The sequence below is a fragment of the Brassica napus genome, chromosome C8 (assembly GCF_020379485.1).
Source record: "Brassica napus cultivar Da-Ae chromosome C8, Da-Ae, whole genome shotgun sequence".
Lineage (NCBI taxonomy): Eukaryota > Viridiplantae > Streptophyta > Magnoliopsida > Brassicales > Brassicaceae > Brassica > Brassica napus.
Genome location: NC_063451.1, coordinates 38339124 through 38357806, shown reverse-complemented (window position 1 = coordinate 38357806; position 18683 = coordinate 38339124). Strand labels below are relative to the sequence as shown.

The window sequence follows — 18683 nt, the reverse complement described above, 5'->3', positions numbered from 1 at the left end:
TGAACATAATTTCCAACTCCTCTCTGGTCACCCCTCTAGCCTCTTCTCTAGCCTCTTCTCTAGCCTCTTCAGGAGCCTCTTTACGAGCTTTCTTCCGAGGTCTTGGATTGTCTTCCTCCTCCTCCTCCTCCTCCAACACAACCATCTCTTTGGCCTTCTTCGATGGAGTCACAACCTTAGGTTTTGTATTGACCTTAGTACCAGTGACTTCCCAGCAATCCATGGTCCACTTCCACGGTCTCCGCTCATACATGACTTTAATGATGTTCTCCGCGGGCAGGTCCTCAACCTCAGAGTCCCATTTTGGCCACATTTCACTAATGTCCTTCTCAACAAAGTTGATCACGCGGGTCTGCAGTAAATAGAAGAATCGAGTTAGATATTTGAAAAAAAATACTAAATAGACGACTTATATAAGTTGTCTACTAAGTCGTCCAGCTGGAAGACCTTCCAGACGACTTATAATAAGTCGTCTAATAAGTCGTCCAGATGGAAGACTTTCCAGACGACTTAATTAAGTCGTCCGATAAGTCGTCCAGCTGGGAAGACTTTCCAGACGCCTTATTATAAGTCGTCTAATAAGTCGTCCAGATGGAAGACCTTCCAGACAACTTATAATAAGTCGTCTAATAAGTCGTCCAGATGGAAGACTTTCCAGACGACTTAATTAAGTCGTCCGATAAGTCGTCCAGCTGGGAAGACTTTCCAGACGCCTTATTATAAGTCGTCTAATAAGTCGTCCAGATGGAAGACTTTCCAGACGACTTAATTAAGTCGTCCGATAAGTCGTCCAGCTGGGAAGACTTTCCAGACGACTTATTATAAGTCGTCCGATAAGTCGTCAAGCTGGACGACCTTCCAGACGACTTATAATAAGTCGTCTGCGCAGTCTTTTGGATTGAAGTAAATACCTGACTCAAGATAGCAGCTTTCATTGATCTGCGGCCTCTGCTGCCCTCGTAAGCCAGTATCGGTGGAGACGGACTGTCTGCTCTGGGACCACCAATACTAGCACCCAATTCCGGCATAGCTGTGTACGCCCAGACCTGAAGAACTTGTATAAACCCATCCACGGTGTAACAGCCAGCAATTTCTTTGTTCCACAAAGAGTCCATCAGCACCTTAAACGCGACTCTCCCCCATGGATAATTCTCAAACCGTTCTAAATCCATCACTAGCCTTGCCAGAGTAGATCGTGTAGCGGTTGAAAACTTTCTCCCTTCAATGAATCCAGTGAAGATGGAGAGGTACGCGAGCCGCTTGCGATCTTCCCTGGACCAATCCCCGCATCTCTTCAGTGCTGCTATTATCTGATCAGTAGTTGGCCCAGCTTCCAGATGAACTCCCAGCATCCCCCAGAAAGAAACCATCTCTGGGGTAACGTCACATTTTGGTGTCTCAAGGTCCTCGATGTACTCGCAGTTTAGACCAGTGAGGTTTTCAAACTCTAACAGTGAAAACCTCAAAGGTTCTGGACCAACGAGAGACCACATCTCATACTTCTTCTTAATGTCCAGCTTGAAACTGAGCATGTAGTGAACCAGCCTTGAAGCCCAACCAAATCCCTGCTCCTTGAACTTGATGAAAACTCCCAAACTCGACTCCTTGAGCTCTTCAAATTCGTCATCAGTAAGAGCTTTCCTAAGAGCAGTATGCAACTTGCTGTTATCCGTATGATACGAAATGCTATTGTGGGCTTCTGGCTCTTCCCCTGATGTGTATAACCTACGGGGGAGTTCTGGAATATCCATCCTTTTTGTCTGCAAAATAATCAAAGACAACAATATAAGTAGACGACTTATAATTAAGTCGTCTGGAAAGTCGTCCAGTTGGACGACTTTCCAGACGACTTAAATTTAAGTCGTCTGGAAAGTCTTCCAAATGGACGACTTATATTTAAGTCATCTACTAAGTCGTCCAGTTGGAAGACTTTCCAGACGACTTAAATTACTTACAAATCTTCCAGTACAAAGCGGACCTGATTAGTCGCAGAAGGAGTTGGAGTACTCGTCATTGCGGTTATAGATCTGAAAAAATAAACGTGAAACGGTGAGAATGAGTAAATTGATAGAGACAACGTTTTATGTTCATCTTTTCCTCGAGATTGATGACTTAGCGGCGTTAGGGTTTACAGAGAAACGGCGCTAAGGTTTACAGAGAAGAAGCGGCGGCGCTAGGGTTTAGAAGAAGCGGCGGCGCTAGTGTTTAGAGGAAGCGGCGGTGAGAACGTTGGTGACCACGGTGGCGAGGGCGACGGTTTGTTCGGAAATAGTGGAAGCGGCGGCGCTAGGGTTTAGAGGAATCGGCGGCGCTAGGGTTTAGAGGAATCGGCGGCGCTAGGGTTAGAAGAAGCTCCGGCGACAACGGTGAGAATGAAGTGAGATAGATAGCCGACGTTAAGAACGATGGTTTGTTCGGAAATCGTGGGAATTCGAAATCGCCTTTGAGAGAGAACTGTTAGGGTTTTGAGAGAGAACTGTTAGGGTTTCTGAATTTCGCGAAAAATGAAAAAAAAAAAAAAATCACCTTATATAATGGGTAAATAATCCGGTTAGCTTTAAAAGTACATTGGTAAACTTTAAGGTTTGGTCCGGTTTAGACGACTTATTCTGGCTGATAATGTACAACAGACGACTTAATATTTAGTCGTCTGTTTTCAGACGACAAAATATTAAGTCGTCCTAGACCCTAAAATGAACCCCTAAACTAAAATGACTAGATTAACTAACTAACCACGTTATAAAATCAAATTATACTTAAATAGTGTTTACTATAAACAGAAATGAACACACATAAGTAATTTTAAAAATTTTCAAAAACGGTTTTAATGCTTTCCAAAATCTAACCCTAAGAACACATACAATACTACAACATATGTTGATGAAACATAAACTAAAGAATATCATGACTCACTACTTTCACTCATCTATGCTGAAAACAATTGAAATTTGTTATATCTTAATTTATACCTCCTAAGACATATGTTAATTACATAATTCCCATTTTTCACTTATCAAAATATTTTTTACAAAATTTTTAAATTATGTTTAAGACTAACTGTCCAGACGACTTTCAGTTAAGTCGTCTAAACAGACGACTTGCGAGGGGTAGAAACGTAAAAAAAATTCCGTTTTTTTGTTTGGTCACAAGGGGATAGTTGTAATTTCAATAGCCTTTTAGGTTACTTTTGCCTTTGACCCAAGTTGGGGTATTGTTTTGGGTTTGACTCCAAGTTTTGAGTCACACTTGGCAATTCTCCCAGTTTAATAACATTGGATTTTAAATGAGATTTTAAAATTCATGTTTGAATAACAGTAAATTTGTCATTTTGTTGCAAATCACCTAAAACTCTCAATTGAATACACCTCCATTGTTTATTTACAATCATGTTTTTGTTAAATAAATCAAAACAATCATTTTATTTACTCTTTATGGTATATATTTAAACTTTAGTAATATTGGCATAGATATATATAATATATTTTAATATAAATATTTATTATTGACACTTCCTACTTATATGATTTTATTAACATTTGTATATTTTCTGTAACAAAAATTTAAACTTTTAATCACAAAATTTTTAATGTGAGATTTATCAATAAAAATTTCAAAAGCAAAATATTAAGATCTCAATAACTATTCAATGCAAATTTTGAAATTAACATATTTTTATATTTTTATATAGTATATAATTTAATTTAAATGATATATATATATATATATATATATATATATATATTATGTATATCTATTAATGAGACTTCATATTCATACGATTTATGATCATTTGTATCTTTTTTGAACAAAAAAAGTTAAACCATTGATCACAAAATTTTCAATGTGGGATTTTTACTGTTTTTAGTAATTTATAGTCGTTTTAAGAAATTCAAAATATAACATATAAGAAAAAATCTAAATTTATCTATTAATATAAAATTAAATAAAAAAAAGAGAGAGGATACAAAAATTATTATCAAATATGTATTATTCATAATCATTAATTGTCATATATATGTTAACTATATTAGGTAATTCCGTAGTTGTTATTTAAGGAAATAATTAAAAATATTTTTTGAACACTACTAATCAATTTGATAGTTAGTTTAATAAAAAATATAATATATATTTGTATGGACAAAATTATTTTTCTAAAAGTTCTAAAATTTTTTCTAGTGATGACAAGTGCGTACGAAAACGTGTTGTAATGTTTCAGGATTAATATACAGGGATATCCGGAAGTTGACATGATCTTCCCGTGGGATATTATGTTATGATTTATGATTTAGAGTAAATGAGTGCGTGAAATAAATAGGTGGAGCTTTCTCATATAGTTTTCTAACCAACTTTGTAGACATTTCATTAATAAAAAGAGAGTTTGTGGCCATATTTCTCCATCTAATTAAAGCATGCACAATCCGAGTAGGAGGAGAATGGACCACGTACAAATACGAGCAATACCTCCATTAAATTATAAATATACGGTCTCAACCGTCTTCCTCTCCTTTCATCCAACGTTCTCAAGAATCAAGATTCATCATCGCCACTTTATCATTAATCACCCTCCTTCACGTTTCTATTTCTTTTTCCGCATATGTAAATTAGAACCGACAAACTATTTCTTAATTAAATAATGCTGGGACTTAGCAGTTACCGACCACTCTACAGGTACCCTAGTTTATAGTCTAGTTCATACAATCATGTATATAATTGTGTACATATCTAAAACTTCAATGTCTAGTTGTCGATAGATTGTTCTCTCTACTTCAAGAGTTTAATTAACCCATTTACAACTTAAAAATAAACATAAAATATTCAAGGTTAATAAACTAAAGCAAGTTAATATGCATTAGCACTCTTAACCCTCGTATACACTCATTAAGAGATATACTCTTTCTATCCCCAAAATGTAAGATATGATGCATAAACGCAAATTTGTTATAAAACTAGTTTTAAAATAATTTTTTTTTTTTAAAGGGCTTTCATATTAAAAAGAACGTACAGAAATACACGAGGAGGAGAAACAAATATTACAGCTTTAAAAAAAATGAGAAGAAGGGGGGGGGGGGGGGGGGGAAGGCACATTGAAAACACTTCAATGGAAAGATTTTAGAGACAAAAGAGTGGAGTTAAACCCCAGACCAGAATGTGAAAATATCATTTCCCAAATTTCTTCCAGAATTCTTTAGAGCAGTAGCTTTGGCCAGTTGCACTACATTTTTAGAAATTTTGAAGGGAGGGGCAGTTATTCCCAGATGAAAATGAGAGTTCCGTTTCTTCCAAATTTCGTACAAACATGCTTGCCAGATCTGAAGAGTGACCAGTTTGACAATCCTATCACGGGGAAAGCCAGACAACTAATCAATAACACTTTGCCAAGTAGTATGGGCATTGAAAACGCCTAAGCGAGCCAAGCAGTTTCTCCAAACCTCCGCCGAGTAAACGCATTCGAAGAACAAATGGTTTCTGGATTCTTGAGATAAATCACATAGCAAGCATGTACCTTCAACATCAAGACCCCACGATAGTAGCCTGTCCATGGTAGGATTATGATTCAACATGAATAGCAATGAAGTAATAGCATGCTTAGGAACTGATGCAGCATGCCACACTAAAGACGACCAAGGAAAAAGCTGCCTCCTCTCCCTAGTATAATCCCAAATCTCCTTAGAGATAAAATTTTCTCTTTGAACACCATTAACTCTCCAGATAATCTTATCATTTCCATTTCCCAGAGATAAGGTGGATATGAATATATGAAGCTGAAGTTGTCTTTCCGAACGGGGATGAGGCAAATTCCAGCTACCATTGACTAAACAATCACTCACAAGAGAGTCAATTGAAATCCCTAGATCCCTAGGACCAGAGGCGCCGAGATATTGGATCAAATGACCAAAAGGAGTCCACGGATCCCACCAGAAGTAAGTTTCGCCACCGCCATTAATCTCATAGTAAACTAGAGTCTGAGCTATGGGACGTAAATTTACAAGCCTTTGAAACATCCAGGATGTGTTGCGAACCGTTAGCTGAGACGACCAAAATGAGTAAATGCTAAGATATTTCCTTCTCATCCATGCTACCCATAATGATCCAGCTCTTAAGTGAAGCAACCAAATAAGCTTGAGACCGAACACAATATTCCAAGAGGCTGAATTTCTCAGCCCTAAACCACCCTCTACTTTAGGGCGACAAACATCATGCCAATAAACTTTAGCACCTCTAGGATTATCTAGACAACTATGCCAAAGAAAAGAAGTAGATAAGCTATTAATCATATTTAAAACCTTTCCAGGAATATAGAAGGCGGACGTCCAAAAGCCTATAATTCCTGGAATAACGGAAGAAATGAGTGTGAGCCTTCCCGCCAAACTCAAATGTCTGTTCATCCAAGATAAAATATGAATTACAAACATTTTAGCAATCATAAAATGGTCTTTAGGACTTAAAGAGTTCAAAATACAAACTAATATTAAAATTGCATATACATTTATAAAACTGTTTAAAATTGAAACAAAATAATTTTCTTAAACATCGAATAATGGAACACAAAAAGTATATATTTTGCGACTGATAGCTATGGTGGTTGATCACTACTATATCCATGATTAAATATTTTAAAACATTGGTCAGTTAACAGAATATATAAAAACTTTTCATATAATTGATGATATACACATCATCCGATAACTAATTTATCATCATATCATAATTCAAAAGTATGTAATGTAACTATATATCTTTTTGGGTATAAACATACCCAAACTTTTGGTCTGAGTAGTTCCTTATTACGACAAACAAGGTTTTTAAACTTCGTTAGTTGTGGAGTCTTCATGTCTATAGGCTATAGCTTTAAACGTGGAGATTAGCTAGTCTAATCATTATTTCCTTAATAACAAGAACACCAGAAATAACGTCAAATGAGGGAAGAATATATATAAGGTAACATTTAATACTAAATATTAAAACTCTAAGCAATGCATATAGCTTTGAAACTTATAACTAACCATTACCAATAATGTGATCTCCACGTCTCTCCCATAGTTAATGGGGAAGCATTAAGTAATGCATACAAGTCCAACAGTATGATAGCCACCTTTCATTTATTATCTAACCATTTCTTGCCCTATGTGTTATTTCGAGATATCGTTTCTTATACATGTAATATGCTCGTCCATATGAATTCTTCCCTATAGAAAAATCCAAAATAATTTAATAGCAACAAAATCAAACCATGATAAATATCCACACTTACAACCATGCAAAGAAGACTATTCTACAAGGTGCTCCTCTCCCTTTACTTTTGTGTTAGTGTGACAACCTTTGAATCTGGCACTTCTTGCTTCCATTATCGTACTTAAACTCCGACAAGAACCCGACTCAAAGACATAAGAGATCACAACACAGAGAGTTTGTTTAAATATGTCGGGAAGAGTGAGAGATGACGTGGAGTACTCTGCAATCTATGAGGATCAAGAAGATGAAGAAGATAGAGCCTCCTACTATGGCGGAGCCTCTATACCATTCACGTGGGAGTCAAGGCCAGGCACACCAAAACACAATCACTTTCCCGATTGTTCTTTTTCTCAGCCTCTCACGCCGCCCCCGTCGTATTACTCATCCGAGATTTTGTCGACGCCAAAGAGACAGACGTCACAGACCAAGGTGAGAACAAAACTGACTAGAATCCTGTCGATGTCTCTGTTTCATGATCTCAGGAAGAGCAGTAACAGTAGCAAGAAGACGACCAACTATGTCTCTTCAGGGCCATCGTATTCGTGGTCGTCGTCTACATCTTCTTCATCTTCCCTTTCCTCCTCGCCGCCACATTCTTTGAGAAAACCAGTCAGTCACGGTAACAAATCACAGGTTATGTACGCTAGCCACAAACAGCACGAGCTTGCGTCGTCGCCGACCTCGACTCTGTGTTACTCCAATGGTGGAAGAAAAGGGTTTACTTCTTCAATGGGGAGTATGAAGAGAGCTCTATTCTCTGGTCCTAGACATGGATCCGGCGAGGTGAACAAAGCTTGAGTATGTGAATCTGTTGTGTTCTTGATTACGTCCTATGAACTGCTTTGCCTCTTTGAACAGAATAAGTGTTATAATGCTTTGATGTATGAATGTATTATGATGTATATATCTATAAAGCTTGTGTTGTAAAGTGTAAACTGGCATTTTTCATTGCATAACCAATAAAGTTCTCCCAGTACAACCAAGTCAAAGATTATAAACTGATATTGGCATGTCATGTGTATTAAGATTTAAGAGATAGATCAGTGAAAGATTTCATGTGAGGAGAAGCCATAGCTATACAGTGATATGAACGAACGTGTTAAGGTGTGTCATGCATATCCTTAAGATAGTTTATCACTTCTTACTTAGTCTAAGTTGCTATCAGATACCTCTTCTTCTGCCAGCTCAAATGCATCGATCTCTGCAAAGTAAGCTCTCTGCTTCTCGATGTAATCCTGAGAAACTCCGCTAGCCAAATCATCTTCCTCATGCTTTGTTGTTCGCTGCCTCTGTAAGGTAATTAGAAACTAGAGAAAACTTAGAAAGGCTCCTCAAATGGATACAAGCGTCAAGCTATATCTAATTAAACAGTGTAACCTAATGAGAATGTACTAAGTCCACTTTTTAAATAAAGAGAAGAATATAAACGCAATTGAAAGACTAGACATCCATCTTCCAACTAGGTGTAGCACTGGTTTCAGGAATGGATTACAGAACAATGCTGTGACCGATCATTGTTGAAACATAAGATGCACTAATTTACATTTTGCTAGAGGCAGAACAAAACAATTACTATTTTTTTCCACAGAGAGAGAGAGAGGTGCGAGCAACACAGAAACTATAACACTTGTGATAAGTTTATAAAAGCTAGAGCCTTCCTGAATTCACCTTTATGGGAGCCGCTTTCGAGGGCTTGACTGTGTTTTCATTTGCTTGACGTCTTTTCTTTCTGTGAATACACATTTCAAAAAGACTCACTTAAACAACAAGATACTTAAATTTTACACAGGCCACAAAATGCTAAACAAGTTTGATGGGCATACTAGGTTCAACACTAACCAGAGAGCATATAACTACGTTCTACCCTGATTCTACATACCATTAGTCATACAAGATCTTAATCTCCCAGAACCCAACAATCATATAATATAACTATACCCAGGGCTTGATATCAAGTCAAGACGAAGATTAGCAGCCACTGCGTCGTTACTCCTTTTTCTCCCAGGAGAAGCCTTCCTTCTAGCCGTGTAAACAGTGTAAGGCTCAGCAACCTCCTTGTCACCACCACCACCAACGCCTAAAGCATAATCAACCTCTTAAACATCATCTTAATATAATAAAGACACAGAACACATTCAAATTCAATTGAAAACCCTAGCAAATTTTCAAATCCACTGCAATTAGACCGTAATCGAGATGCTACCCTGCAACCCATAGCAGGTGAAACAACTTACCCTCGCCGGAGCGCGAGTTTTGGCGACGAGAAGGCGTGGTCGCCGGGAAACTCAGATCGGCGGAGACACGGCGAGTCACGGGCCTCAAGCTCGTGGAAAGAGACTTGGGAACGAATCGGGGACTAGTCTTTGAGCTGTCGTTGTTGTTTCTCTCCCTGAGGGAGGTTTGATCGACTAACCTCTTGAGAGAAGAAGTGAGGCTCGGATTCGCGAATTTGATGACGGAGGAGGAAGAAGATGACTGTTGCTTGGTGGTTCTGGAGACGGTGTTGGTGCAGTCTCCGAGGGGTTTGCGATGTAGTCTTCGTGCGATTGGGCGATGAGGTTCCATGTTTCTCCGGTGAGTCGGAATCTGAGGGTTTAGTTTACGTGAGGAGATTGGCGGGAAGGTAAAGAGTGTGTGGACATTTTGGGAAGGAGAAGAGTTCTGAGGAAGTCTTGAGAGCTGAGGGGATTAATGGGCCCGATTTGGTAAATTATTAGTGGGCCTAGTTCATTAAAAATCAAAAATATTGCCTATTGCAGGTATGTATCCCCAAAAAGGGTGTTTTTCAGTTACATTAATAATTTGATATTATAGAAAACATTTTAATTTTCTTCTGATATTAAGTGATATATTAATTAAACATCTTAACATGTAGGAAGGTTTAGTGGGAGTAAAATTTATGTCGAGTTGGTTGATTATAAGAATCAAGATATAGTACTGCAATGATTTTAAGAATTTAGAGTAGTAGCGTAATGATTTTAAGAATTTAGAGGTTATATGCAATATTTTTAAAAAAAAATATTTGGAGTAAATTTTTCTAGAATTTAAGTTCCAATAATATTAGGTTTGACAGAATTATAGAATCATTAAGAACCAAACTTTTTGGATAACAAAAGATTTTGTAAATGATCAAACAATCATAAAATCAAGAACACTAAGAATGTTAGAATCCATTAATCAATAACACTAGAATTTAAGAATTTTAACAATCATTAGAAATTTACATCTCAGTAGCATCTCTTAGGACGGAAATAATAATAATTACATGTTGCATTTGAAAATATGAACTATTTCACAACAGTTAGTTTTATATGTACCATCATTAATGGTAAATAGTTTTATTTATATCATGCTTATGATATACAATTTTTTACTTTTGAAATATGGAATCAGAATAAGTGCTTCATTATTTACCATGTTGGAAATATGGATATTATTATATAAATATCAATATTTTTAGCAATCAGTCAGTCCCAAATTATGTGTAGAAAAATAAAGTTTTGTTCAACTATTGATCAAAAACCTTCCAATAAATATTGAATTATTAATGGTAAGAAACCCATATGGATATCTTACCAATATAATAAAATACTTTTAGTCTAGTTAAACAATTAAATTTGAAATTTAAAAAAGTGTCTAAACCAATGAAATAAAAGTATGTGTTATAAGAGTTTCTCAACTTTATTTTATGGTCTTTCATTTGAAAAACTCATTTTCTTCTCTCTCATGCATTTTCATTAATTTCCATTATTTTAGTTTTGAGAAGTTCGGTGAGATACTTCTATTGAAAATGTTCTAATTACTATGGTTGGGACTTATTTTTTGGATCCATATTCGGTCCGAGATCCACTCCGAAAATAGGAGAAGATCCGGATCCGAATAATAAAATCTCGGATCCGTCAAAACCGGATCCAGATATTTTGATTTAAATCTGAATATCAGAACCTGAATCCGTATTTTAAAAATATATTGATTTTAATTTTATTAATAGTTATATTTTATATTAATATTTATACATAAAACTAATCTTATAATATTATATTTTAATTTTATATTATTATATACATATATAAAATATTATATAAATATTAATTTATGCATTATTTTAGAATTTATATATATATATATATATATTTTAAAAAAATTGTCTTAATTAATTTTACGGATCTAGTATAATATTTAGACGAATATCCGAAATCCGGATATCTAAAAACATAGATCCGGATCCGTCCCACCTTTACTATCTACTATTTAGAATTGTAAATTAACATATAAGAGAATAGTCAGTAAGAGTGAACATAGTCGAGAAAGAAAAATAGTAAAAGTCTAAAATGCAAACTTATCAATACTATTAAAAAAGAAAAAATCCTAAAAATTCTATGTATGAAAGATTGTTGCACCTACTTAATTAATTGTTGGGCTATATAATAAATTAACCTATCTATAAAATATCAATCAGTGCTTCATACCCTATTTTTTCTCCTGCAGTCAACCGGAAATTATAACTAAGCAAGTCAAATTAATTTTAATCATATGTCGATGGTTTCCACCTTGTTATACCCACTTTCTTCCATATTATTATACTTACCACATAAAAAAATTGTTCTAGACACATTTTAAATATATACTGATTGTAACACTAAGAAATAGTAAAATATTCATGTGAACATGAATCTGAATAGTATTTAATTATAAAGTTACTCCGTAAAACACATCCTACGTATTTGATATATATGTATACCATGAAACATTAGTAATAGTTATGTTCATTGTTCAATGTTTATAAAACTATTATTGTCGATTGATTATAAGTTGCCCCTTTAACATTACTATATGGATGATATATATACCATGTATTTTAATAGTATTGATCATTAATACAAATGCATAACAAAATACAATTTACCTTTTATATGACTAATCAAATAGTTTATTCAATTTTATATACTATTATAAAGCATATGAGAAATTTAATTAATTTTCTTTTTTTAAAAACTATAAGATTTTTCTAGGTTTTTAGCAAGTAAACCGGTGGCGGTTCACTGGTTAATAGCAGTTTTTGGGTTAATCAATTTTTAATTAATAAATTTTTATTAAACTCAAATTTTGTTGAAACATATCAGTTGATAGAATCTCTGATAGAATGTTACATGAAGAACGTAAGCTATTCTAGATTATATACAACCATCGAGTTTACCGGTTCAACCACAAGTCCGAATCAGACTTAAAAGCCATTGCTTATATTTTAATTTGTCTATAAACCACATATGTACCCTACTAAAAAGAGTTGAATAATTTGTATACTTTCTTCCCACCATTTAAATGTGACCCTCAACATTTGGTTTCAATTCAAGTATTTTAGTTTTTGGTGTTTTGTTTCTATAAATATAGAAATTGTTCATGTATTTACAAAGTTTGGTTAGGTTTCAGTTGGATTTTTTTTTTTGTTCGGTTCAGAAGCAAAGTTGGAAACCAGGTCAGTTTCAAATTTCCAGTTCCATAAATATATGATCTACTCGGTTTATGAAATCCAATTCAGTTTTTTTTTCTTTTTCAGTTTGGTATGGTTCAATTCGTGCTTTTGAATAAATGTGCTCAGACTTATACATCATCTTATATTGAAATTAGTTAAAATATAGTTAATTTGGAAAACAAACCCGCGTTTTTAAACGGGTCAAAATCTAGTAATATATTGTTTCTCGTGTGCTTTATCTACTCAAAAATTCAATAGAACAGTTTAGTCTGTCGCATCAACCAATACTATTCAAAACTGACATATAGGCTCCGAATGGTGACTGCAGTTTGAGCGGTGCGGGACAAGCGGTTCAACTGCGATGCGGTTTTAACAGTTATAAAAACGTATAGATATATGGTATATGTAAAGATTTTTGTTACTGTTAACTGCGGTACGGGGCGGAGCGGTTATAAACATTTGAAGCCATAGTTGTGACTTGAGAGCAAACCAAGGTAGAATGTAATTTATTTTTTAGTAACTTAGACTATGATTATAGGGGTTTCTTAATATGGGTTTTTAAATTATTGAGAGATTTAATTAAATCAAAACAAAATTAAAAGCTATTACCGATCCTTGAGAAAGGATTTTGATAACCGATTACTAAGGGGTTTTTTACCCTACGTGTCAGCAAACCAGAGGAAAGGCATTTATTTTTTTATTTTTTTATTTTTTTCTTTTCTCTTGTTTTTCTCCGTCTTCTCCGATTCTCAGCCAGACCAATCCGATTCTCCGCCAGACCAAGATCGTGTTTGACGGTCCGATGAAGATCATGTCTGCAATCGCTGCGATTTGTGGTGTGGACTAAGTCGGCTTTTGAGCAGGATCTATGGACCGTTTGAGAAGCCGTCGGAGAAGGAGAAGGGGTATGTGCTTCCCAGGGCTGATGGTGAAAATGGTGAAAACTGTCACGTGAGCAGACTTGGAAGAAGAGCTTCGTCTGCTGGCATCTTACAGAGGCCAAACAGTGACCAAAACTGGTATGTGGTAGTTTTTTCATTTGACAAACTCTGCTTCACGTTTTATCTCTGTGATATTGTCCTTTGCTATATACATGTTGTGACTGATTTTGATAAACCAGTGCGAGGCATGATGTATTACCGAAAGGCTTTGGAGCTTCAGGCCTTCCTTGATATGGCAAAGGATGAAGGTGCCTCACGAAACTTTGTTATGATTACTTCTAAAACATCTGTACAAATTCCTGAATCTGCTTTCCCCAAAAGAGAGGTAAGCCTTCATCCAACCAAAAACACAGTTATTGTAAAATGTTTATATATTAATTACCTAAAAATGTTTATATATGAATGATTAAAGAATATTGAAAAAATGGAACATGTTCATGATGTTCAATATGCAATTTGATGAGTTGCATCAGAGACAATCACAATGGACAGTTCCAGACACAGAGCTAAGAGAGTCACTAAGACTTGCTGTTGCTGAAGTATTATTGCCTGCTTATAGATCATTCCTCAAACGCTTTGGGTAAAATCCTTTTTCTCTCTTACCTGCAAAAGCTTTTCAACATATTTTTAGTGTCAAGATGTAAACCTTAAAGATATTTAAATTGTAGGCCTCTGGTTGAGAGTGGTAAGAATTCTCAGAGATACATAAAGTATACAGCTGAAGATCTCGAGAGATTGCTGGATGAGTTGTTTGAAGGAAAGTCTATGAACGAACCACGACGGTAAAATCAAACTATCAAAGCTCATTTTGTAAGGTAAATTTCTGTCAAGCTACTTCACTTCTGTCTCCGTTGTATATGAAGTGTCAACAATTTGTGTTTGTTTGTTTGTATTTTTCTTAGTGATGAGTGTGTAAATTACTTGGAAACGAGTTATTTCTCTTTTGTATAACGTTTACGTATCAAGCTTTGAGCTAAAACCTGATCTCTGTCAGAAAGTATCACGCTTTGAGCTTGATGATTCTCTAGTTCATTGTGTTCTTCCCAGATTTTAGGTAATTTAAATAAATGGGTTCTCACTAGTTTCCCATTCTTCTTCTTCTGATTTGTGCTTATATAGTGGTTTGATCTTTTGTCTTTAAGGTAGAAGATGGAGCAATTCAAAGAGAGGAAGTTCGCAGAGAATGTGGTAAAGGTGTCACTTCTTCTAAAGCTCTTTGTGGTCACATGGCTTGTCACTTTGAGAGAGAGAAGATGGTGTCATGTTCTCATTTTTTTCAGGTCAAGAAGAGTGTAAAGTCATCAGTCATCAGTCATTAGTCACTAGTCACGGACTTGTGTAGTAATCACTTGTGCAATGCTTACGTACTAACTCTTGTAGTCTTGTATTCTTGCAAACTCTTGTAGTCACCAGTCACAGACTTGTAAAGTTTTGTGTCTATATAAACTTGTGAACTCTTGTAGTCTTGTGAACTCTTGCAGTCTTGTCTATATAAACTTTGTATACCAAACTTTTATTCACAACACAACACTCTTCTTCATTAATCACGCATCTTCTCTAAAGTTCATTCTCAAGTTCATTTTTGAAAACAAGTTTATAAACAAGTTTCCTTCGACTTGTAAACAAGTTTTATAAAAAAGTTTCATCTCATGGTTTTTTTTTCTCAAAACACTTTTGAGGTATCACTTGATGAAAATTTTGATCAACATTTTAATCAAACCTTTGAGAATTTTTTCATTCATTACCTTTGAGAATTTTTCCATTCAAACTCAGATTTTTTTTTTCGAATTATTCTCGATTATTGTACTAATCTTTGTTTTTATGTTTTTTTTAATCTATGTTTTAAATGTTATCTTTTAATATGTTTTATTTAATAAATAAAAATTTTATTAAAAAAAATTAAGAACCACTAATTAAGAAACTCTCATTGGACCGTTCAAAATGGGAGTTTCTTAACTAGAGTTCTTAACCCCACTTAAATACATTTAAAATATAATAAGTACATTTAAAATATAAAATAATCATTAAGAAACCCACTTAAAGATCATGGGATAATCATGCTCTCAGAAATGTGAACTTCTGAATATAAAGATGTAAAAGTCAAGTATTTGGTACTACAAAAAAATGTGTAGTACAAGAAGACCTCACAACTGTCTTTAATTCCTTTGTACTTTGTACGATTCGTTAGTGGATTTTAAAGTTGGTATGTCTTTTTCCACAACCGGTATAACTAACCTCCTAACACTTTTTATTCTATTGGAATATGGTACGTGCATTCATTCTAATAATGAGTTCGTTTCCTTCACGCTAACTCCTACACTGAGGAATCTTTACTTTTTGCCTTGCTATAAATTATCAAGAACACAACATCTCTTCTCATTCAACAAATTACAAAGATCTCATTATCTAATTCGGATCATCCATCTCAAAAGCTTCTCGTTTCGTTTCATCTAATTGTAGCCATGTCTCAGGTAATTATGTTTTTTTCTTATGTTACTTTGATCTCTTCGTCTCTTATCTTTTTCTTTTTCATCTTTTGGGGTTTGCATCTGTTTTTTTTATACGTCTGGTTCTTCTTGGCTATAGATAGATAAATTAATGTTTTGAAGAGCCAATGATCACTAAAAAAGCATGCATGCCCATTAGTGTTCGTTTCCAAAAGATGCTAACAATTGTTTAGGACTAATTGTTGATGTAGATATAAAATTACCTGTTGATATATGTATGGATTTTGGTTCTAACCTTTTCGAATTAAAATGCCTAATAAATGCAGACCGTTGTCCTCAAAGTTGGAATGTCATGCCAAGGCTGCGTTGGAGCCGTCAACAGAGTCTTGGGGAAAATGGAAGGTAATGTAATCGTCTAATCTTTTTTTTTATTTTCTTAGATACTTTCTATTAGTCATTTTTATTTTTATGCCTTGTAATTCGCTGACTAAAGGGTTAATGAAAATAATCTCAGGGGTTGAGTCATTTGACATTGATATAAAAGAGCAAAAGGTGACAGTGAAAGGTAATGTTGAACCTGAAGCAGTTATTCAAACAGTTTCAAAGACTGGAAAAAAGACTTCTTACTGGCCTGTGGAGGCTGAGGCTGAGCCAAAATCTGTGGCCAAGCCTAAGGCTGAGGTTGAGACTAAGACTGAGGTTAAGGTTGATGCAAAGGCTGATGCTGAACCAAAACTCGCAGAAGCTTAGACTAAGCCATCGCAAGTTTAAATACTAAAGATGACAATGAGGCTTCTTATCCGTATTGGCAATGCTTCTTTCACGTGGCCTATGTATTGTAAGAACAAAAAGATTTATGGTTTCTCTATATACCTAATACTTTTCAACTATTGAAAAGAATTTGTTGGAGACCCATGTTCTTCCAACTTCTTTTATTATAAGTTTTTTACTGATAAAATACTACGGGAACTAATCTTTAGATTATGGGACTTATTATTAACTTAACCGTTCATGCACCTGTCTTTAAAAAAATGGACCATACTCGAGAGAACTGTAAGATGATCCGGCCTTAAGAATTTGGAACCCCCAAAGCAAACGTTCATTTCGTGGCCTATGAATAACCATGGGTGTAACTGATAACCATTATAGAAATACTAGTAACCGACAGAAAAATAATGAATAGTAAATTTTAATAAGGAAGAGATTTGTTGTATAATTACAAACAAATGAACGAGGAAGAATGAAAATGAAAATGAAAACTGTTATGAAATAACTTATAATTTATAGTATCGAGAAATTTAAATAAGAGTAGAATTTGATACCCGTAGGAAGCAAATAACACTAGTATAAGGGAGAGAGTTTATTATAAGGAAGAAGAAGAAGATGTAATGGTTCTTTGATTATAAACTCTTGTTCTTTTTTATGGTGTCCAAAAGAGTGAGATGAGTGATGGTATTTATAGTGAACAACAATACATAAAATAACAAAGATGATGCTTAATTTGGTAAATGAGTGGGTGATCATAATGCTTGATGAGTAGATGATCATAGTGCTTGAGTTGGTAAAGGAGTGGATGATCATAGTGCTTGAGTTTGGTAAAGAAGTGGATGATCATTTCAATGCTTAATTTATAACACTCCCCCTTGATCATCCATCTTGTATTACGTGGTGCCTCGTTAAAAACCTAGTCATGGAAAACCCAATGGGAAAAACCGTAGTAAAAGTAAAAAGAGTACAACTACGTAAGCTCCCCCTCAAATGAGTAGTCATAGAACCTTTAGAACAATGATAGATTTTCATCTCTCAAATTGTAACATTCTCTTTGGTTGTCTATCTTTTGTATGTTCTTTGTTGCCTCGTTAAAACCTTGTCATGGAAAAACCCAATGGGATAAAAAAAAATCATGATAAGGAAAAAGAGTACAACCACACTTACTATCATATTTCTTTCCCTGGAAACAATATCTTCAGGATATGCATTCCAATCAACTCTCTTCAGAGAATTAAGTTTAAGAGAATAAACTCTATTCATTTCTATTATGATATATAGGGCCTTTAGACTTCTTGTCCATAATTCTCTTTTGACTTAGACAATAGTTTATTGGTCTATTTGGATTTCAAATCAAATTTCTTACATATAATCGTATAGAAATTCGTCTCGTACATACGAATTATTCATTTGTAACTACAGAAGTTACTATTATGATTTTCTTTCTTTTCATATGAAATTACATCTTTCAGTAATGAAAAAGATTAATAATTTTCTTAAATAACACTCTTACGTATGGTATTTCGGGACCAAACATATACGAGCGTCTTAAATAAAATACTTTAAGGATCTTTATGATAACATCCCAGTTTTAGATCTCCAGTTTAGAATACATAAAAAAAACAATATAGTATTGTCAAGAGTTTTCTTCCAAAATATAATTTTTCTATAACTCTTCAAGAGTTTTGATTATATTCAAATCATGATTCTATTGATTTATAATCTCTTGATAAATACAAATGGATACATTTGTTAACCTTATAATATTTCATATATCCCATAAAATAGTTTGTTTCAATTCGATCGAATATGCAGAGTTCC

The 18683-nt window shown here is 34.5% G+C and overlaps 4 protein-coding genes across 11 annotated transcripts; 3 read left to right on the top strand and 1 right to left on the bottom strand.

Annotated features, from left to right (window-relative positions):
- Positions 1–7147: 7147 nt before the first annotated feature.
- Positions 7148–8216, top strand: LOC106367964. Its single transcript, XM_013807830.3, has one exon. It carries the CDS (start codon positions 7420–7422, stop codon positions 8029–8031), a length of 612 nt encoding a protein of 203 aa, XP_013663284.1. The 5' UTR covers positions 7148–7419; the 3' UTR covers positions 8032–8216.
- BNAC08G27210D lies at positions 7959–10064 on the bottom strand. 2 transcript variants are annotated; one of them, XM_022708896.2, is made up of 4 exons: positions 9468–10064; positions 9172–9310; positions 8902–8962; positions 7959–8540 (listed from the first exon to the last, which is right to left on the bottom strand). In XM_022708896.2, exons 1-4 carry the CDS (start codon positions 9796–9798, stop codon positions 8379–8381), a joined length of 693 nt encoding a protein of 230 aa, XP_022564617.2. In that variant the 5' UTR covers positions 9799–10064; the 3' UTR covers positions 7959–8378. The 2 variants fall into 2 exon arrangements, with proteins under 2 accessions (XP_022564617.2, XP_013663283.2); XM_013807829.3 differs by having other exon boundaries at positions 7959–8522; positions 9468–10059.
- A 3309-nt stretch (positions 10065–13373) lies between these two features.
- On the top strand, positions 13374–15157 carry LOC106367962 (exocyst complex component EXO70A1-like). 7 transcript variants are annotated; one of them, XR_007327136.1, is made up of 5 exons: positions 13374–13725; positions 13827–14227; positions 14316–14462; positions 14794–14841; positions 14928–15157. XR_007327136.1 is itself a non-coding variant. In XM_048764691.1 (4 exons), exons 2-4 carry the CDS (start codon positions 13835–13837, stop codon positions 14431–14433), a joined length of 363 nt encoding a protein of 120 aa, XP_048620648.1. In that variant the 5' UTR covers positions 13375–13725; positions 13827–13834; the 3' UTR covers positions 14434–14783. The 7 variants fall into 7 exon arrangements, 1 of the variants encoding a protein (XP_048620648.1); XR_007327133.1 differs by adding an exon at positions 14642–14701 and having other exon boundaries at positions 14794–15157; XR_007327134.1 differs by adding an exon at positions 14550–14701 and having other exon boundaries at positions 14794–15157.
- A 717-nt stretch (positions 15158–15874) lies between these two features.
- Positions 15875–17078, top strand: LOC106445436 (copper transport protein CCH-like). The gene is made up of 3 exons (XM_013886996.3): positions 15875–16118; positions 16421–16496; positions 16609–17078. Exons 1-3 carry the CDS (start codon positions 16110–16112, stop codon positions 16842–16844), a joined length of 321 nt encoding a protein of 106 aa, XP_013742450.1. The 5' UTR covers positions 15875–16109; the 3' UTR covers positions 16845–17078.
- The last annotated feature ends 1605 nt before the right edge of the window (positions 17079–18683 follow it).

Coding starts and splice junctions, on each gene's coding strand:
- BNAC08G27210D (XM_022708896.2), bottom strand. CDS start 9,798: ATGGAACCTCATCGCCCAATCGCACGAAGACTACATCGCAAACCCCTC. Junction 9,311..9,467: donor AAACTCGCGCTCCGGCGAGG/GTAAGTTGTTTC, acceptor ATTATGCTTTAG/GCGTTGGTGGTGGTGGTGAC. Junction 8,541..8,901: donor CGAAAGCGGCTCCCATAAAG/GTGAATTCAGGA, acceptor AGTTTTCTCTAG/TTTCTAATTACCTTACAGAG.
- LOC106445436 (XM_013886996.3), top strand. Junction 16,497..16,608: donor AGTCTTGGGGAAAATGGAAG/GTAATGTAATCG, acceptor AAATAATCTCAG/GGGTTGAGTCATTTGACATT.
- LOC106367964 (XM_013807830.3), top strand. CDS start 7,420: ATGTCGGGAAGAGTGAGAGATGACGTGGAGTACTCTGCAATCTATGAG.
- LOC106367962 (XM_048764691.1), top strand. CDS start 13,835: ATGATGTATTACCGAAAGGCTTTGGAGCTTCAGGCCTTCCTTGATATG. Junction 13,973..14,120: donor CTGCTTTCCCCAAAAGAGAG/GTAAGCCTTCAT, acceptor GAGTTGCATCAG/AGACAATCACAATGGACAGT. Junction 14,228..14,315: donor TCATTCCTCAAACGCTTTGG/GTAAAATCCTTT, acceptor TTTAAATTGTAG/GCCTCTGGTTGAGAGTGGTA.